The sequence below is a fragment of the Artibeus jamaicensis genome, unplaced genomic scaffold, assembly GCF_021234435.1.
Source record: "Artibeus jamaicensis isolate MK-2021 breed Jamaican fruit bat unplaced genomic scaffold, CSHL_Jam_final contig_414, whole genome shotgun sequence".
NCBI classification, from domain to species: domain Eukaryota; kingdom Metazoa; phylum Chordata; class Mammalia; order Chiroptera; family Phyllostomidae; genus Artibeus; species Artibeus jamaicensis.
The window spans coordinates 2,591,548-2,611,828 of record NW_026521822.1 but is presented as its reverse complement, the minus strand read 5'-3'; the positions used below and the strand labels follow the sequence as shown (position 1 = coordinate 2,611,828).

General features: G+C 38.4%; 1 protein-coding gene across 2 annotated transcripts in view; it reads left to right on the top strand.

The window, feature by feature from the left end:
* The window catches only part of GTF2F2 (general transcription factor IIF subunit 2), a 171,855-nt gene that overhangs the window by 7,059 nt on the left and 144,515 nt on the right, over positions 1 to 20,281 (top strand). For both annotated transcript variants that reach the window (XM_037147365.2, XM_053665402.1), the window contains exons 3-4: positions 9,747 to 9,765; positions 11,964 to 12,108. In XM_037147365.2, the coding sequence (XP_037003260.1) occupies positions 9,747 to 9,765; positions 11,964 to 12,108 (164 nt within the window). The remainder of the gene's footprint in view (positions 1 to 9,746; positions 9,766 to 11,963; positions 12,109 to 20,281) is intronic.

The following is a 20,281-nucleotide window of genomic DNA, read 5'->3' as shown; positions in this document are numbered from 1 at the left end:
GGTCTTCCAAGAAAATAAGTAAAAACTATATAGACCCCTACCCACAGCCCAGGGATACGGTCGGGATGGTTGAGATGCATCTGCAAGGCAGAGGCAACTGTGGCTGGATTTCCTGTCTATCTCTCCTTACATGTTTGTTTGGGTGATCAAAAGGTGGTGGGATTGTTAGACACCTGTATTTCAGGTTCAGTGATTAGCATAATTCCAATGGAGTTGTGCAAAATAATTCCTTGACTAGAGAACAAAGTCTCTGTATGTCTAAAAGTTGTTGAAGTAACAGCCCCTCCTTTACCTTGAATAGGAATATATATCAATTAGACCGCCAAAGAAATAAGAGAAGCTGGTTAGCTATTACACTTGTAGAAACAGTTAACTAGGAAGTCAGAGTTTATAGTACACAGAGAAACATTTTAGACAGAAAAGGATAGATAGTTAAGTTAGACATCACAAAGGCCTTATAATAAATTTCCTATTACCTCTACCCAATCTAGCGTATCCTTTTGCCCCATGGCAAATTCTGAGAAACTTTAATAAACATTAAGACATTCAAAGTCTCACTTCCGCCAAGATGGAGGTGTAGGTGAAAACACCTTGCGTCCACGCACAATGAAATCTAAAAACAACAAAGTTTTAACAATAATAAGCACAACCAAACCACACAGAAAATCGACAATACAGAGTCCAAAAATAAGAGGGGTGAAGCCAGAAGCAGAGCGGGTTGGCCAAAAAGATCCCCGACTGGGGTGGTACGCAAGCAGCCGAAGGCATGAATCCCAGGTGTGGGCTAGCTACGGGCGGACACAGGGAAGAGGCGCTGCTGGCTGGCTGCGGTCGGTTGAGCATTTGCGTGCAGATAAACCAGTGAAGAGGTGAGCATTGAGACAGACCACACAGGCCCTGGTGCAGGGCGGTGGGCTCGCACATTTCCGCTCAGGTAAACAGGCAGGGGCGAGCGGTGGGATAGACTGGGCTAGCAGAGAGGACCGCCATTGCTCCTCTCTGACCCTGCCCCCACATACAGCATCACAAACCAGTGACCTGGGTGGCCCTGCCCTGGTAAACAACCAAGGCTCCGCTCCTCATACCTAACAGGCACAAACAGATAAAAACATGGCTCAAGAACAACTCAGAGCCCCAGAGCCAATAAATCTAAGTGATGAAGAAATAGCCAAACTTTCAGATGCACAGTTCGAAACACTGGTGATCAGGATGCTCACAGAACTGGTTGATTTTAGTCACAAATTAGAGGAACATATGAAGGCTAAACTAATTGAAATGAAGGGAAGGCACAGGAAACCAATAGTAATGGAAAGGAAACTGGTAATAAAATCAAGGGAGTAGACCAGAAGGAAGGAGAAAAATGACCAAACAGAAAAGAATGAAGAAACAAGAATTCAAAAAAATGAGGAGAGGCTTAGGAACCTCCAGGACATCTTTAAACGTTCCAACATCCGAATTATAGGGGTACCAGAAGGGGAAGAGGAACAGTCACGAGTGGAAACCTTATTTGAACAAATAATAAAAGAGAACTTCCCGGTTATGGCAAAGGAAATAGACTTCCAGGAAATCCAGGAAGCTCAGTGAGTCCCAAAGAAGTTGGACCCAAGAAGGAATACACCAAGGCACATCATCATTACATTAGCCAAGATTAACATGAAGGAGAGAATCCTAGAAGCAGCAAGAGATAAGGGGACAGTCACCTACAAAGGAGTGCCCATCAGACTGTCAGCAGATTTCTCAAAAGAGACCTTACAGGCAACAAGGGGCTGGAAAGAGGTATTCCAAGTCATGAAAACTAAAGACCTACATCCAAGATTGCTCTATCCAGCAAAGTTTTTATTTAGAATGGAAGGGCAGATAAAGTGCTTCTCAGATAAGACCAAATTCAAGGAGTTCATCATCACCAAGTCCTTATTATATGAAATGTTAAAGGGACTTATCTAAGAAAAAGAAGATAAAAAAGATGAACAGTGAAAGGACAGGAAACTCACAGTTATTAACAACCACACCTAAAACAAAAGCAAACTAAGAGGACAGCTAGATCAGGAGTGAACCATAGAAATGAAGATCACATGGAGAGTTAGCAACAGGAGAGTGGGAGGAGGAGAAGGGGGGAGAAGGTGCAGAAAATAAGTAGCATAGACAGTAGATAGAAAATAGATGGGTGGGAGGGTAAGAATAGTAGGGGAAATACAGAATCTAAAGAACTTGAGACACGTGTTCATGAACTAAAGGGGATGGTGGGGGAGGGGTGTGCAGGGTGGAGGGAACCGGAGGGGGGATATAGAACAAATGTAATGGCATAATCAATAAAATAAATAAATAATAAAAAATTAAAAATTAAATCCTTAGGGGAAAAAAAGACATTCAAATTCTGTGCATACAGGTACTCCTAATTGTCTGATTTATGGCTCTCTTAGTCAAAACAGTCTTTGTTTAATGTAACTGAATGTATGGGAACTTGTGTGCTTTTCCTGGTTACCTTCATATTGATTTTTTCTGCTTAACTGATCATGCTATGCATGTGCAAATGTTAATCACTACCAAAATGAAAATATAAAAACCTGCTTGTACTTGCAATAAATGGAACAGAACTTCACTGTCCTTTGAGGCGTGTTGTCGTCTGTTACCCATCGCCAATGCCTTATTCATCTTTCATTAACCCCTGGACCCTGCTGCGGCTGGACCGCGGCAATACTATATTTTTTTTGTATGTTGTTTATTTGTCTGATTAGAGTAGAAACTCCACAAGGTCAGGATTTCGGTCTTACTGACTGCTGTATCTCCAGAGTCTAGAACAGTGCCTAGCATAGTAGACACTTAATAATGATTGTTGAATCCATAAATGAAAACTGCTATGATAAATTTATAATAGCTATGTTATTTAGTTCCAAAAGTGAGATAATTAGAAAATTAGAATTTGAATATTTTTAAAGCATAAATTTTTCCTCCTTCTCCCAATGTATAGAACTTAGAACTCTTTTTCTGTAAAATATCCACTGTCTCTGCAATGTTTATACTTGTTTTGGAGGGGTGTCATTATAAAATGAAACTAATCTTTCTACATCAACATCCTGCTTCAGAAAAGTTCCCGTTTTTAAATTTTGGGGTGGTTTATTTTAATGATAATCATGCAGTCTGTACTAATATGGCTTATCCCAAACTTAACTATTAGCTCTGTTTCTAAACAATTTAACATTCAATGTCATGTGTGGGCTCACTAATAATAAAAAATATGCAAACAAAAAGTGAGATATAATTTTTCTGTTAAAAAATGACTAAGTTTAGAACAATGTTATACTATTTTAGGTAGGTACAAACTTTGAAGGGCAGTCAGGTACCATATATGTATATATATACATATACATATATACATATATTCAGATATACATATTCCTGCTCAGAGCAAAGTAGAATAAGAATTCCACTGTTTTCTCTGCCAGTTAGCTGACAGTACAAGCATTATGTTCAGTTCTTGATACTGCCCTTATAGAAAGACAAACCGATACAGCAGCGTAGGATTGAGATAATGAAAAGGCTAGAAATACTAATGATAAAATATCATGCTTTTGACCCAGCAGTTTCTAGGAACTCATCTTGTAGAAGTTACAGGTTAGTGATGGCACAGGTTGAAAGGTTGGTATATAAGGATATTCATTTCAACATTGTTATAGAGAAATATTAGTAACATTCTCAAATTCCTTACTAAGGGACTAAGTAAGCTGGGCATATTTTACAATTATTTAATACTTTTAAAACAATCCCAAGTTGCAGAAAAGTTGGAGAAATAATATAAAGAACTTCTTTACCGCATCAAGGACATTCTCCAACATAATCACAGTACACCCCTCCAGATCAGTAGATTAACGTCAAATTGTATTAGTACTTAATCCTAGACTTTATTCAAGATTTGTCATTTGTCTCCATAATGTGTAATAGGAAGAGGATCTAGTCCACAAGCTCGTGTTGTGTTCTGTCGTCAGGTCTCTTTTATTTTTATATACTGTATTAATGTCAGTACTCTTGGGTTTGTCTGATGTTTTTTCCTGATTAGGTTTGGGTTATTCATCTTTGGCAAGAATATCAGAAAGATGAAGCTGGGTTCTTAGTTTTTCTTTTCTTTTAAAAATTTTTAAATATATTTTATTGACTATGCTACTACAGTTGTCCCATTTCTCCCCCTATATTCCCCTGTGCCCTGTGCACGCCCCCATCTGCATTCCCCCCTATTAGTTCATGTCTGTGGGTCATATATATAAGTTCTTTGGCTTCTGCATTTCCTACACTATTCTTAACCTCCCCCTATCTATCTTCTACCTACCATTTATGCTACTTATTCTCTGTACCTTTTCCCCCTCTCTCCCCCTCCCACTCCCCTGTTGATAACCCTTCATGTGATCTCCATTTCTGTGGTTCTGTTCCTGTTCTAGTTGTTTGCTTAGTTTGTTTTTGTTTTAGGTGTGCTTGTTAATAACTGAGTTTGTTGTCATTTTACTGTTTCTATTTTTTATCTTCTTTTTCTTATATAAGTCCCTTTAACATTTCCTATAATAAGGGCTTGGTAATGATGAACTCCTTGAATTTGGTCTTATCTGAGAAGCACTTTATCTGCCCTTCCATTCTAAATGAAAACTTTGCTGGATAGAGCAATCTTGGATGTAGGTCTTTGGATTTCATGACTTGGAATACCTCTTTCCAGCCCCTTGTTGCCTGTAAGGTCTCTTTTGAGAAATCTGCTGACAGTCTGATGGGCACTCCTTTGTAGGTGACAGTCCCCTTATCTCTTGCTGCTTCTAGGATTCTCTCCTTCATGTTAATCTTGGCTAATGTAATGATGATGTGCCTTGGTGTGTTCCTCTTTGAGTCTAACTTCTTTGGGACTCTCTGAGCTTCCTGGTTTTCCTGGAAGGCTATTTCCTTTGCCAGATTGGGGAAGTTCTCCTTTGTTATTTGTTCAAATAAGTTTTCCACTTGTGGCTGTTCCTCTTCCCCTTCTGGTACCCCTATAATTCGGATGTTGGAACGTTTAAAGATGTCCTGGAGGTTCCTAAGCCTCTCCTCATTTTTTTGAATTCTTGTTTCTTCATTCTGTTCTGGTTGAATGTTTCTTCTTCTGGTCCACACTATTGATTTGAGTCCAAGTTTCCTTCCCATCATTGTTGGTTCTTTGTACATTTTCCTTTATTTCACTTAGTGTAACCTTCATTTTTTCTTCTAATTTATGACTTTATTCAACCAATTCTGTGAGCATCCTGATTACCAGTATTTTGAACTGTGCATCTGATAGGTTGGCCCTCTGTTTCACTTAGTTGTATTTTTTCTGGAGCTCTGATCTGTTCTTTTGTTTGGGCCTTTTTTTTTTTTTTGGTCTTGAAGTGCCTGTTACATACTAAGGGGCGGAGCCTTAGGTATTCACCTGGGTGCGTAACCCAGGTCCCTGTGCTGTGACCCCGTATGTGGGGGAGGGGTCCCAGAGGGAACAGTGGAGATTTTTCCACTCTGCTGGATTTCAGTCACTTCCCTGGTTTCCCACTAGCAGATTGGGCCCTTCTGGTTCTCATTCTTGTGTGGGTGGGTTTGTGTACATTTAGGAGCCTGTGGGTCTCTCCAGTGAACACCTGTGGGCCTCCTTAACCCCCACAGGTGTTTTTTATCAGTGGTTTAAGGCTTTATTTCTCTATGCTGGGGCCCTGGGTTGCGCAGTATGTCTTGCTACCCAGTTGTTCCTCCTGGTATATCTGCACATGAACGTGGGACCACCCGGTCCACTAGCCACTGCCTTGCTGGGTCCGCCAGCTGCCACCTTGCTGGTCAGCTGCAGCCTTGCACACCCCACTCCACAATCTGCTGTCTGGCTGGGTCCACTAGCCATTGCCTTGCCCACCCTGGTCCTTCAGGCGCCACCTTGCTGCAAGTCCTCTCTGCCCCGGGGTCTGTCTTCACCCCTCCTACTGGTCTGGATGAGTGTGTCTTCTTTAACTCCTTGGTTGTTGGACTTCCTTACAGTTTGATTTTCTATCATTTCTTGTTGTTTTTGTTTTTAAATTGTTGTTGTCCTTCTTTTATTGTGCGAGGAGGCACAGCGTGTCTACCTCCACCTCTGTCTTGGCTGGAAGTCCCAAGTTTTTAGTTTTTCTAGCAGAGTTTTCATGTTTACATTTTGTCCCATTATTGGTAGTCGTAACTTTGGTCACTTGATAAGGTGTATCCTGTAAGCTTTTTCACTATAAATGTTCTTTTTTCTCCTTTGTAAATATTCAGTGTTCTGTGGGGTGGTACTTTGAGACTATGTAAATATTTTATTCACCATCAGATTTTTTACTTCATTTATTGATGTTAGTATGAACTCATGGATTCTAGTTTTATTTAATGGTCATCATTTGTTACCATCATCATTGGTTAAATTGTCCAAAATTTAGTCCATGGAAACTTCTTCTAGCTGGTTTCTATGCTTTTTCCCTTTTTATTTGTGGTAGAAAAAATTATAAATATATATATAAAATATTTAGCATCTTAACCATTTTTTTAGTCCTTACCCAAGGATATTGGGATATTTATTGATTTTTAGAGAGAGAAGGAGGGAGTAAGAGAGAGTCAGACAGACAGACAGACAGACATCGATTTCAGAGAGAAACATGATTGGTTGCCTCTTGTACGCACCCCACCTGGGGATCGAACCCACCACGTAGGTATGTACTCTGACTGGGAATTGAACCTGTAACTTTTCAGTGTATGAGACGATGCTCCAACCAACTGAACCACCCTGCCGGGGCCCATTTTAAAGTAAATAGTTGAGTAGTGTTAAGTCCTGTGGCTGTTTGACATGTTCTCACTATTCTTTGAGCACCTTTTGTCATAGAAAGATGTTTTAGATTCATCTGTATATTTCTGAGCCCTGGTGTCATTCAGTTTTGCAAGGAGCTCTGGTTCCTTGTAGAAACTAACATCTGGATACCACAAGTTCTCATTCTGAGTATAACTGCAGATACACTCAGGTCCTCTCAGTGGGCAGGGCTGGGGAGTGTTTTTACACACACAGCTTTACATTTCTATTTATTTCTTTATCTACATATATTGAAAATCATGAAGTTAAATCAATATGCCAGTCCAGCACTACTGGGTATATTTACTTTTCTCCCTTTTCATATTTGTATCTTTTCTGAAAGTGAGAAACCTGATTCCTGTTATCTTTAATATGTTCACTTATTTGTTTAGGTCTGTGTTCTTGTTTGTTCAAACCTCTCTTCCACTACCAGCGTGTGAAGGCTCTCCTCACCTGCTTGGGCTATATTGCACTCCTCATTAGGTTGCTGCTTTTGCTGTCCTCCGCAGGGATACTGTCAGTGCGGTCAGTCTTCTACCCACTGTTCTGAGTTTGCACTCTCCTCATAGACATTCCCTCTGCCTTTTAACCTCTCTAGGGCTCTTAACAGCCCACTTCTGGTTATCCTCCCATGTGGATGCACTCACCTTGCTAGCTTCTGACACACTTCTTGTTGAGCTGTTCTGATTTTACGTGGATGCCCTCCTCATCCTACTAAGCTCTGACTCCTTGCTCCAGGCTTTCCCCTCCACCCAAGGCACTTCCTTTCCACCCTACGTGGGTTGTGACTACCCTGCTCAACCCACTCTGGAAATACATACCTTGCATGGCCTCACGTAATGGTTTTTCAGATGAATTGTCCAAGAAGAGGATGTGTTAATAGGAATTTAAAACAAAACCAAACCTCCCTGTCATGCAGTTAAAGATTTGGTATTATTTGCTTGATTTTCTTAATCTGGAAAAGAAGGTGCTTAGTGGAAAGTCTGGCTCCACTGGTGTCAAATCTAAGAAGTATTTAAAAAGCGTAAGAAAAAGGAAAGATAAAAAGGCAAGAGGAACAAGACTGGAGTCTAAAGAACTAGCTGTGGGGTATTGAGAGATGGACTCAGTGATGAAGGAGAAACTGCACAGTATTATGGGGTGGTCAGTGAAAGGGTGGTCATCAGGCCCATCCTTTCAAATACCAAGTCTTTAACTGCCTGACAGGGAGGTTTGGTTTTGTTTTAAATTCCTATTAAGTAGTTGATGTTTATCATTTTAACCACAGGTCATCATGTAAAGGGTGTATTTTAGTTGCAGTGTAGAAGGTCATATGTGCTTCATATTTTCACACACCAAGACAAAAGAATATGTAATCCTTTTAAAATAAGTTTAAAGTTTTCAAGGATTAATTTTTATTCTAGAAAATTAACTCATCTAGAGTTCATCAGTCCCTTATTTTAGCTAAGATATCATTATAATTTTATTTTTATGCATGGAAATGAAGTCCTCCCATCAGGTGTTTCCTGATTGCATCTGGGTGATTTTCTGGTGACTCCGACTAGAAATGTCAGCATGATCTTTAATCCATCCCTTTCTCTCGCTGCCCACTTCCAGTCACTTTCTCTTTTGTCAGTTCTGACAGTTTAACAGTTTAAACACCCTGCCATATATTCCTTCTTGCATTCTACCATTACCTGGTTTAAGCTTTCCTTAGTTTTTATGTGGGCTTTTGTATTCGCCTCAATTCAGTTCAGTAAACATTCTGCAAGTACTTTCTGTGTCTTTGCCTTTGCCTACAGTTCCTCTGTCTTAAAGGCAGCTAAATTAAATGCCTCCAGAAGCCAAGTTTAGGAGTGATGCAGAAGGGACTACAGTGAGTTCAGTGCATGCCTGTGTGGAGCGTTGTCATTCTGAATTGGGATGCATCGTTGCAAAACCTTTCATATCTTTATTAAAATTTAATCTCATTTTATAATCACGGATATAACTTTTATGTTCTGCTGGCTGGGGACAGGGACCTTACACTTACTACTTTACATATAGTAAGTATTTAATACATTAAAAAAAATTAGATACAAAATACACGGGGGGGGGTTAAGAATAGTATAGGAAATGGAGAAGCCAAAGAACTTAATATGTACAACCCATGGATGTGATCTAAGGACATGTACTTCCCCCCAGTGCTGGAGGGAGGAGGTGGTGCAGGCAGAGGGGTAAAGGGAGAGGAAAAATGGTACAACTGTAATAGCATAATCAATAAAATAGACTTAAAAGTTAAAAAATAAAAATCAGGCTGTTATATAAGGTGTGCGATGATTCCATATTTATTTAAAAAACATTTAAAAACATGTAATTCAAATATATAGAAATAGCCTGGAAGGATATTTACTATACCAAGTTGTTAACAGTGGAATTATAGCTATTTTAAAACTTATTTTGGTTTGTGTGTTTATGTGTAGACATATATTGTTTTTAGAGTGTAGACAAATTGTTTATAATTTAAAAATATTGCTAAATCTAATTTTGGTCTTTAAGATTTTATTAGGTAAGTGAAACATCTTCAGTTAGACAAGTAGTAAAATTTGCTGAAATACTGTATATCTGTATTAAATACGCATTCACATGCTGCTGAATGCTAAAACTGCTCAGAAATAAAGATAACAATTGTAATAAAATCATTATTTGGATAAAATAATATTAGGACAGTTTGTAATAGTATTAAGTGACACAAACTTAAAATACTCATGTAGTATTAATGTGATTTTTGTTTCTCCTATAGGATTAGAAATAGGATAGTTGAGGAGAGCCAAAGATAAATATTAAGCTCTGTAAATTTAATACTTTATATAAAAAATGCATAGTGTTATTTCTTTTAATAGCATAAATTTTAAGAAAAAATGAAATCTAAATAATTAAAATTTCATTCTTTTCTCCTTTTAAGGAATCAAGGAAGGACTGAGGTAAGATTATTTCTATTTAGATTTTATTTAAAACATGAGATTATTTTACTGTGTGTTAGTAATGGTGAGGAGAGGGTGCTGTTTATATTCTGGAAAACTTCACGTCCAACTAGTAGCTAATGGTTAGGAACACATTAGTATAAATGCTGCTCTTGTGCGGATGAATGGATTCCTTTCTAGTTTTTCATTTTTAGCATTCTGCTTTGACCTAAAATATTCCCTCTCTCAATACTTATGAAACTTGGTATTACCTCAGTGATATTTTAACATTGTTTCAGTGTGGCAGAGGCATTTAATTTAGATTTTCGAGGGCTTTAGATTAGACCTGTTAAGTCCAGCACATAATTTGAAGTACCTAACGTACAGTAGAGAGATATTTAATAAATATTTCCTAATCTTCCTTTGTGGTTAGGAGATCAGAAGTTTATGTTTATAAATCTCTTCGATGTAAAATTTTATATTCTTTTGGGGAGATCTATTGTATAGTAAAAATCATTTTGAAAGAATGCCTACTATGTCTTTTTATTCTAAATCCCAATATTGAGTATATTTATAAATATTTAGTTGTATTTATTAAAATATTCAAAAATAAAAGAGCACCATGTACTCATACAGTAGTCATTGAGACCTAGGAAAGAAATGTAACTTCTGCTTATGGGAATGTTTACGCTATATAAGTAGCTCACTTTTCTCCCTTCCAGTATAATTGCTTTTTTAATACCGTAAAGTATTTATTCATTCAGCAAATACTGTTTACCTTCTACGTGCCAGGCACTTTCTAGGAGATAGATAAATATATAGGATTGGCTGAAAAATCTGTGTATTTATAGAGATTGAGTTTTTCAATAAAGTTGAGTTCTTTCAATAAAATAAAAGACACATTTTTCATTTTCACCAATAACTTTATTGATTTGGATATTTTGAGTATGTCGTCTGTCTTCCATGTAGTATAACATTGATCATTTTCAATTAATGTCTCAGTTTGATTGCTATCAACTTCAGCCAGTCTACTGGACTGTAGAGTATTTGTTGTCCAGTGAGAAATCTCCAGCATGAAACTTTACAAACCACTTTTGACACATTTGATCAGTCACAACACCTTCTCTATACAAGGCACAAATCTTTTTTGGGGGTTTCCATTTGTGTTTTTTTTTAAAGAGATTTTATTTATTTATCTTTAGAGGGGAAGGGAAAGAGAGAGGGAGAGAAACATCAATGTATGGTTGCCTCTCAAGTGTCCCCTGCTGGGAACTGGCCTGCAACCCAGGAATGTGCCCTGACTGGGAATTGAACCGAGATCCTTTGATTTGCAGGCCTGCGCTCAATCCACTGAGCTACACCAGCTAGGTCCCCATTTGTGTTTTTAGTTTTCTTGAAATAATAAAGCATAATATGCCAAAAATGTTGCATATTGTTTTCCATCTTCAGTATTAAAATGGCTACACAAAAATTCACCAATTTTGGTAAGTGTTTTTCAAATTCATGCTGATATGACAGCTGTCATAGTACAGTCTTAACAAAATTGTTTCGAATTAAGTTAAAGACAGCTAAGTGCTACTAGAGCCATCTTATGGGGGAAAAAACAAACTTTTTGGCCAGCCCATACACACACACACACACACACACACACACACACACACATCTATTTCTATTTATGTATTTTTAAATTTTATTTTTAGAGAGAGGAGAAGGGAGGGAGATAGAGAGGGAGAGAAACATCAATGTGTGGTTGTGTCTCACGTGACCCTCACTGGGGACCTGGCCTGCAACCTACGCTTGTACCCTGACTGGGAATTGAGCTGGTGACCCTTTGATTCACAGCCTGCGCTCAATCCACTGAGCTACACTAGCCAGGGCTATATTTATTTTTTTAAGACATGGACTCTTGACCTTGAAGACCATGGGGAGAAAAATTATATCCCTATTTGGAAAATAGAATTTGTTCAGCCACAAACCAGAAAAAATATTTTAAGGCTATGTGTATTTGTAATGGTAGATTAGCCCCATTATTCTGAAAATGGGAATACAGTCTCTTTTCATGACTAAGTATTAAAGATTTTTGGCTAAAGTTTAAAAAATGCTTAAATGACTAGAAGAGATTCACATTTTTTAAAAAGTTACTTGATTTATAATCAGAATTTTTGTACTTTTGAATGTAAAAGTCTATTGTAATAAGCTCTGCCTAATGTGTCTATTAGGTGTCGTTTACTTTAAATGAGGATCTTGCAAATATTCATGATATCGGCGGAAAACCAGCTTCAGTCAGTGCCCCTAGAGAACATCCTTTTGTCTTGCAAAGTGTTGGAGGACAAACATTAACAGTATTTACTGAGAGTTCATCAGGTAAGTGAGAATAGAATTATTTAATGTGATTCCTGTACACGTTGAATAGATTTTCTGTATCAGCATATACTCTAAGGTCATTACCAAGGCTGTTCACCTATTGTGGAATACCTCTGTTACTCATATCATACTGCTTCTTTTTACTGTGATTGATGAAATTTTGGCTGTTACTAAAAGTGTTTAATTTCTATTTGGGGCATTAAGAAATGGAAATAGAATAAAGCAGATCAAAAAGTGTGGTGCATCAAGCTGTCTTCTAAGATGATGAAGAAATTGTATTGAGTTTTGCCTGTTTTGGTAAATTGATCTTGCAGCAACTATAAGTTGTTTTTAAAAAATGCTACTTAATATTAGGGAATGTTTTAGTCTGAGTTTTTACTCTCATGTGCTGTTGATGCTAAGAGGGTGATGCTAAGATGGTAATGCAAAGATGAACTTTTTTCAATTAGTATAGACTTCCAGGAAATAATGTAAAATATAGTTCAATTTTGTGTGTTTGATATACATATTTTTAAATATATTTTATTGATTATGCCATTACAGTTGTCCCATTCCCCCCTTCATTCCCCTCTACCCGGTACACCCCCTCCTACCCATCTTCCCCCCTTTAGTTCATGTCCATGTGTCATAAGTTCTTTAGCTTCACATTTCCCACACTACTCTTGCCCTCCCCCTATTTTCTCCCCACCATCTATGCTACTTATTCTTTGTACCTTCTCCCTTTGCTCTTCCTCCCACTCCCCTGTTGCTAACCCTCCATGGGATCTCCATTTCTGTGGCTCCGCTCCTGTTCTAGTTGTTTGCTTGGTTTGCTGGTTTGCTTTCATGACTTGGAATACTTCTTTCCAGCCCCTTGTTGCCTGTAAGGTCTCTTTTGAGAAATCAGCTGGCAGTCTGATGGGAACTCCTTTGTAGGTGACTGTCACCTTATCTCTTGCTTCTAAAATTCTCTCCTTCATTTTAATCTTGGCTAATGTAATGATGATGTGCCTTGGTGTGTTCCTCCTTGGGTCCAACTTCTTTGGGACTCTCCGAGCTTCCTGGGCTTCCTGGGCTTCCTGGACGTCTATTTCCTTTGCCTGATTGGGGAAGTTCTCCTTCATTACTTTTTTCAAATAAGTTTTCAATTTCTTGCTCTTCCTTTTCTCTTTCTGTTACCAGTATGATTCGAATGTTGGAACGTTTAAAGATGTCCTGGAGGTTCCTAAGTCTCTCCTAATTTTTTTGAATTCTTGTTTCTTCATTCTGGTCTGGTTGAATGTTTCTTTCTTCCTTCTGGTCCACTCCCTTGATTTGAGTCCCAGTTTCCTTCCCATCACTATTGGTTCCCTGTGCATTTTCCTTCATTTCAGTTAGTGTAGCCTTCATTTTTTCATCTAATTTGTGACCAAAATCAACCAGGTCTGTGAGCACCCTAATCATCAGTGTTTTGAACTGTGTATCTGATAGGTTGGTTATCTCTTTGTTGCTTAAAAGTATTGGCTCTGGGGCTTTGATTTGTTCTTCTGATTGAGCCATTTTTTTGTCTTTGTTGTGCCTGTTATGTATGAGTGGTGGAGCCTTAGGTGTTCACCAGGGAGAGGCAATTCATATTGCTGGGTTGTGATGCTATAGGTGGGGGTGGGGTCAGAGAGGGATCAGTGGTGCTTGTTCGAGCTCTCTCCGATTTCAGTCCCCTCTGCCACTTCCCACAAGCCAGCACCTTTTCAATCAGTGCTTTTAGGCTTTATTTACCATCACTGGGGCCCTGGGTTGCATGGTCTGTCTTGCTGCCCGTTTTTTGCCTGTTTTTTCTGCACATGAATGTGTGACTGTGGTCAGCCCTGCATCGCCTGCACTTCTGGGTCTGGCTGCGACCACCTTTTCTTCTCCACTGGCCGCCAGCTTTGCCCCTCTTACCATTCTGGTTAAATGGTTATTGGACTTCCATACAGTTCAATTTTCTGTCTGTTCTGGTTGTGTTTTTGTTTCTAAATCTTTGTTGTCCTTAATATCGGTTGTGTGAGGAGGCACAGTATTTCCACCTATGCCTCCATCTTGGCCGTAAGTCTGATATAGATATTTTAACCATAAATCAGGAGCAAGTGTTTCAGTTTGTGAATTAAATACAGAGGGAACGTTTTTGCATCATACGTATATGAATATGTTTATTTTCATGTTTCTTGGTTTTTAACCTTCACTGAATTTAGAACATTGCTATTAAAAAAACAGGCCACTTATTTTAGTGGAGCTAATTTCTCATATACAATTCAAAAAAGTTTCTGATGGTATAAATGAAAAGATCCATGATTTTATTGTATTTTCACTAAGCATTAGGAAAAAAGCTATAACAATTCTAGTACATTAAGAACATCATTGTCGCCCTGACCAGTGTCACTCAGTTGGTTGGGCATCATCTCACAAATTAAAAGGTTGCAGGTTTGTTTCCCAGTTATGGCACATACCTGAGTTGTGGATATAGTTTCCGGTTGGGGTGTGTACGAGAGGCAAACAGTAGATGTTTCTTACATTGATGCTTCTCTTCCTTTCTCCCTCCCTTACACCGCTCTATAAAAATAAATAAATAAATAAAATCTTCTTTTAAAAGTGTCATTGTTTAAAAAAAGGAATATGCTCAGGTAAATTTTTTGTGGTATCTTAATTGCTAGTAACTGCATACATTGAATTTTAAAAATCAGTCTCCCCCCCATCTACAATCTAAAAAATGGTAAATGTGAACTTTTTAGGCATGTGATTTAATGTAAAAGAATTGTGTTATTGCATTATTCTGGTGCTGTAATAATTTGTAGTGTCATATTCGTATTATGGGAAGTAGGAAATGTTAAACACATACATTTTTCTTCTGGAGAAGTTGCAGCCATTCAACACGTTTATTTTGTGCATCATTGGGCCAGGCATAGCATAGGCACATCCAGGGAATTTGAAATTTGTCTTGCTATTGATGGGATTTAGTAAGACCTATTGAACCTGTGAGGTTTTCTGTACTTTTGTGATTATCCTGGAATGGAGGAGGCATGGAACCAAGATGGTAATAAGGAGGCAAACCCTTTAGAAAATTTTAGGTAGGGGAGCTTGAACTTTTTCTGTAGAAAAAGGTATCTTATTTCACAAATGTTTATATCTTGCATTGCTAGTTTTTCCAAAACATGATTTATTCCTACTACTTATACAAAAGACAGTAATTTAAAAAAACTGAAATATTTTTTTTTTAAGATTTTATTTATTTATCTTTTTTTAGAAGGGAAGGGAAGGAGAGAGGGAGAGAAACATCAATGTATGGTTGCCTTTCATGCGTCCCCTGCTGGGAACTGGCCTGCAGGGAACCTGCCTGCAACCCCAGTATGTGCCCTGACTGGGAATCAAACTGCGATTGTCTGGTTCACAGGCCCGTGCTCAATCCACTGAGCTACACCAGCCAGGGCAAAACTGAAATATTTTTGTCCGCCAAATAATCTTCCATTTAAATCTTGTAAATCTTTTAGTTAGTGTTGTATTCTCCTTTAAATATATTTTATTGATTATGCCATTACAGTTCTATTTCCTCCCTTCATTCCCCTCAACCCTGCAAACCCCCTCCCCCACCATTCCTCCCACTTTAGTTTATGACCACGTGTCTCAAGTTCTTTAGATTCTACATTTCCCATACTATTCTTGCCCTCCCCCCATCTATTTTCTACCTACCATCTATGCTACTTATTTTCTGTACCATCTCCCCCCTTCTTCTCCTCCTCCCACTCCCTTGTTGCTAATCCTCCATGTGATCTTCATTTCTATGGTTCTGCTCCTGATCTAGCTGTCCTCTTAATTTGCTTGTGTTTTAGGTGTGGTTGTTAATAACTGTGAGTTTGCTGTCCTTTCACTGTTCCTATTTTTTATCTTCTTTTTCTTAGATAAGTCCCTTTAACATTTCATATAATAAGGGCTTGGTGATGATGAACTCCTTGAATTTGACCTTATCTAAGAAGCACTTTATCTGCCCTTCCATTCTAAATGAAAGCTTTGCTGGATAGAGCAATCTTGGATGTAGGTCCTTGCCTTTTAGGACTTGAAATACTTCTTTCCAGCTTCTTCTTGTCTATAAGGTCTCTTTTGAGAAATCTGCTGACAGTCTGATGGGAACTCCTTTGTAGGTGACTGTCCCCTTATCTCTTGCTGCCTCTAGGATTCTCTCCTTCATGTTAATCTTGGTTAATGTAATTATGATGTGCCTTGGTGTGTTCCTTCTTGGGTCCAACTTCTTTGGGACTCTCTGAGCTTCCTGGATTTCCTGGAAGGCTATTTCCTTTGCCAGATTGGGGAAGTTCTCCTTTATTATTTGTTCAAATAAGATTTCCACTTGTGGCTGTTCCTCTTCCCCTTCTGGTACCCCTATAATTCGGATGTTGGAATGTTTAAAGATGTCCTGAAGGTTCCTAAGCCTCTCCTCATTTTTTTTGAATTCTTGTTTCTTCATCCTTTTCTGTTTCGTCATTTTTTCCTTCCTTCTGGTCCACTCCCTTGATTTTAGTCCCAGTCTCCTTTCCATTACTATTGGTTTCCTGTGCCTTTCCCTTTATTTCAATTAGTTTAGCCTTCATATGTTACTCTAATTTGTGACTAAAATCAACCAGTTCTGTGAGCATCCTGATCACCAGTGTTTTGAACTGTGCATCTGAAAGTTTGGCTATTTCTTCATCACTTAGATTTATTGGCTCTGGGGCTCTGAGTTGTTCTTGAGCCATGTTTTTATCTGTTTGTGTCTGTTAGGTATGAGGAGCAGAGCCTTAGGTGTTCACCAGGGCGGGGCCACCCAGGTCGCTGTTTTGTGATGCTATACGTGGGGGTGGGGTCAGAGAGGGACAATAGCGGTCCCCTCTGCCGCTTCCTGCTGCTCTGTCTCACTGCTCACTCCTTCACCGGTTTATCTGCGTGCAAGCATGTGACCAAGGTCAGCCCTCAGTGGGTCCGCCCACTACTCCACACCTGGGATCCGCCCATGGCTGCTGGTGCACCTGGGTCAAGTGCCCGGGTGGGTCCGATGGATCTTTCCTGCCCAACCCTGCTCTGCTGCTGGCTCTGCCCCTCTTACTGGTTTGGCTGAAGGGGTGGTTGTTGTCAGACTTCTGTATAGTTCAATTTTCTGTGGTTTGGCTGCGTTTTTGTTGCTAAAACTTTGTGGTTTTTAAACTTGGTTGTGCGAGAAGGTACAGTGCTTCCACCTATGTCTCCATCTTGGCAGAAGTCCTCAGTGTCGTATTCTTTTTCAACATTTTGGTTCACATTTCTGGTTACAGTGTACTCCAAAGTGAGTATATTATAACAATTACCTTGGTGTGAATATGGAAAAGGATCAAGATTGTCATCCTTCTGGAGTTTGGACAAAATGTCCTGCTTTGTAGAACTTATACAGGTCTAAGTTGCTGTTAGATGGTATACAGTATAAAAAATATTTTTGCATCTTAATCTCATTAATCATTTATGTTTTGGGTAGTTGTTCTTTGACTCTATTTTTCTGTGCTATAATTTTCTTATTAGTGAAATGGGGATAGCAATTATATACATTTATGTATAAATATATTTAAAATACATAGAACAATATAGTATATAATAAATGCTCAGCTCTTATTACTAATATTAACATTAGATTTATTTTTAAACACTTTAGGTTTAAAGTTTAAGACATGAATTTATTTTTAAATAACTTATTTATTTTTATTGTTTCATGTTTTATTCATTAATTGTTTGTCTTTAGAGAAAGAGGAAGGGAGGGAGAAAGAGAGGGAGAAAAACGTCAAGCCATTGCCTCTCATACGTACCCTGACCAGGGACCGAACACGCAATTCAGGCAGTGCCCTGACCAGGAATGAAACCTGTGACCTTTTGCTTTGCAGACCATGCCCAACAAACTGACCCACACTGGCCAGGGCATGTGCATGCATTTTTGCTCTATGTGTATATCACTTGATAAAACTCAGAGATGTTTATGTTTAGTGTTTTTTGACTGGATGACCAAGAAAAAGCTGTAGAGTTATTAACAGTTTGTTTTCTGAGGAGTCTTATGACCTTTATTTGACCTTATGTCCTTATGCTTGTGAAGGCATCAGTTCTATAGTTGGGTTACATTGCTCTGACTGCCATGATGCTTTTAAAATGCTAGGTATGTATGTATGTTTGCATGTTTTACTGTAGAACAAATCATAGCTCTCATTAGACTCTCAGAGGAGTCTGTGATACAAAAAAGCTTCAGAGTCACCACTGTTGTCTTACCTTGGTTGGTCATGAGTTACCAAAAGTATAAGTAACTAAACCATTTTACACTAAGTTTTTTTTTTTAATTTTTACATTGAAATATACACAAGGCAAGCATTATATTGAATATTTTTATGGTTTTCCACAAGCATACAACAATACCTGCGTGTTAAAAAATTAGTTTTTTTGTTCTGGCCAAGTGGAGACAGGTTGATATGCTTCACTTCCTTGCACAACCAAAAGAAGGATAACACCCAACTTAAAAACAAGACACAACCAGAACTGGCAGAAAAATCAAAGTGTATGGACATCTGACAACCAAGGAGTTAAAGAAGAAATATTCACCCAGACTGTTTCACTAAGACAAAGAAATATGGCCCAAATGAAAAAACAGATTAAAGCTCCAGAAAAAATACAACTAAGCAATGGATAGCCAACCTATCAGATGCAGAGTTCAAAACACTGGTAATTGGGATGCTCACAGAAATGATTGAGTATGGTTGCAAAATAAAGAAGAGAAGGTTGTGCAATGTTTTCTGGAGCAAAATATACATGGAACCAATAGTCAACGGAAGGAAACCAGGACTCAACAGTTTGGAACAAAAGAAAGAAAGAAACATTCAACCAGAACGGAATGAAGAAACAAGAATTCACAAAAAATGAGGAGAGTAAATCTTGGGAACCTCTGAGACAACTTTTTTAACATTCCACCATCTGAATCATAAGGATGCCAAAAGAAGAAGAGGAAGAGCAAGAAATTGAAATCTTACTTGAAAAAATGATGAAGGAAAACTTCTCCAGTCTGGTGAAGGAAATAGGCATAGAAGTCGAATAATCTCAGAGTCCCAAACAGGAGCACACCAGCACACATCACAATTACATTACCAAAAATTAAAGATAAAGAGAGACTCTTAAAAGCAGCAAAAGAAAAGGAGACAGTTACCTACAGAGGAGTTTGCATAAGACTATCAGCTGATTTCTCAAAAGAAACCTTATAGGCAAGAAGGAGCTGGAAAGAAGTATTTCAAGTCATGAAAGGCAAGGACCTGCATCCAAGATTACTCTATTTAGCAAAGCTATTATTTAGAGAGGTAGGACAGATAAAGTACTTGCAGAACAATGTAAAGCTAGAGGAGTTCGTCATCACCTAGCCATTGTTGTATGAAATGTTAGAGACTTATCTAAGGAAAAGAAGATCAAAACTGTGAACAATATAGTGACAATGAACTCAGAACTGTAAACAACCAAACCTAAAAAACCGAAAGCGAAGTAACCAAACAACTAGAACAGGAACAGAATCCGAGAAATGGAGATCACATGGAGGGTTATCAATTGGGAGGTGGAGAAGGGAGAATGGGAGAAAAGTTACAGGTAATAAGAAACATGGTGGGTAGATACAAACAGGGGAAGGTTAAGAATAGTATAGGAAATGGAAGCCAAAGAACTTACATATAAGACCCATGGACATGATCTAAAAGGGGGAGAAGCTGTAGGGATTGGGGGTATGAGGTAAAGGGGGATGAAGGGGAGAAAAAATGGGGCAACTATGATACCATAACCAATAAAAATATACTTAAAAAGTTACTTTTTAAAAGATCCTCATTAGAGAATATGTTTATTGATTTTAAAGAGAGAGAGATGGAGGGAGGGGGAGAGAGACACACATTGTGAGAAACACCAATTTGTTGTCTCCTGTATGTGCCCCTACCAGCAACCTGGCGACCAAACTTGCAACCTAGGCATGTGCCCTGACTGGGGATCAAACACACTTTTTGGTGAACAGGAGGATGCTTCAGTCAGCTGACCATCGGGCCAGGGCTTAAAAAATTACTTCTAGGCTCTTCATTTCTTTCTAATAGTGCAACAGGTCTATAGAACAGGGAATTTTCTAAGAAAAAGTAAAACCTATTTGAGTTTATTCTTAATAACTTTATTCTTTTGTTAC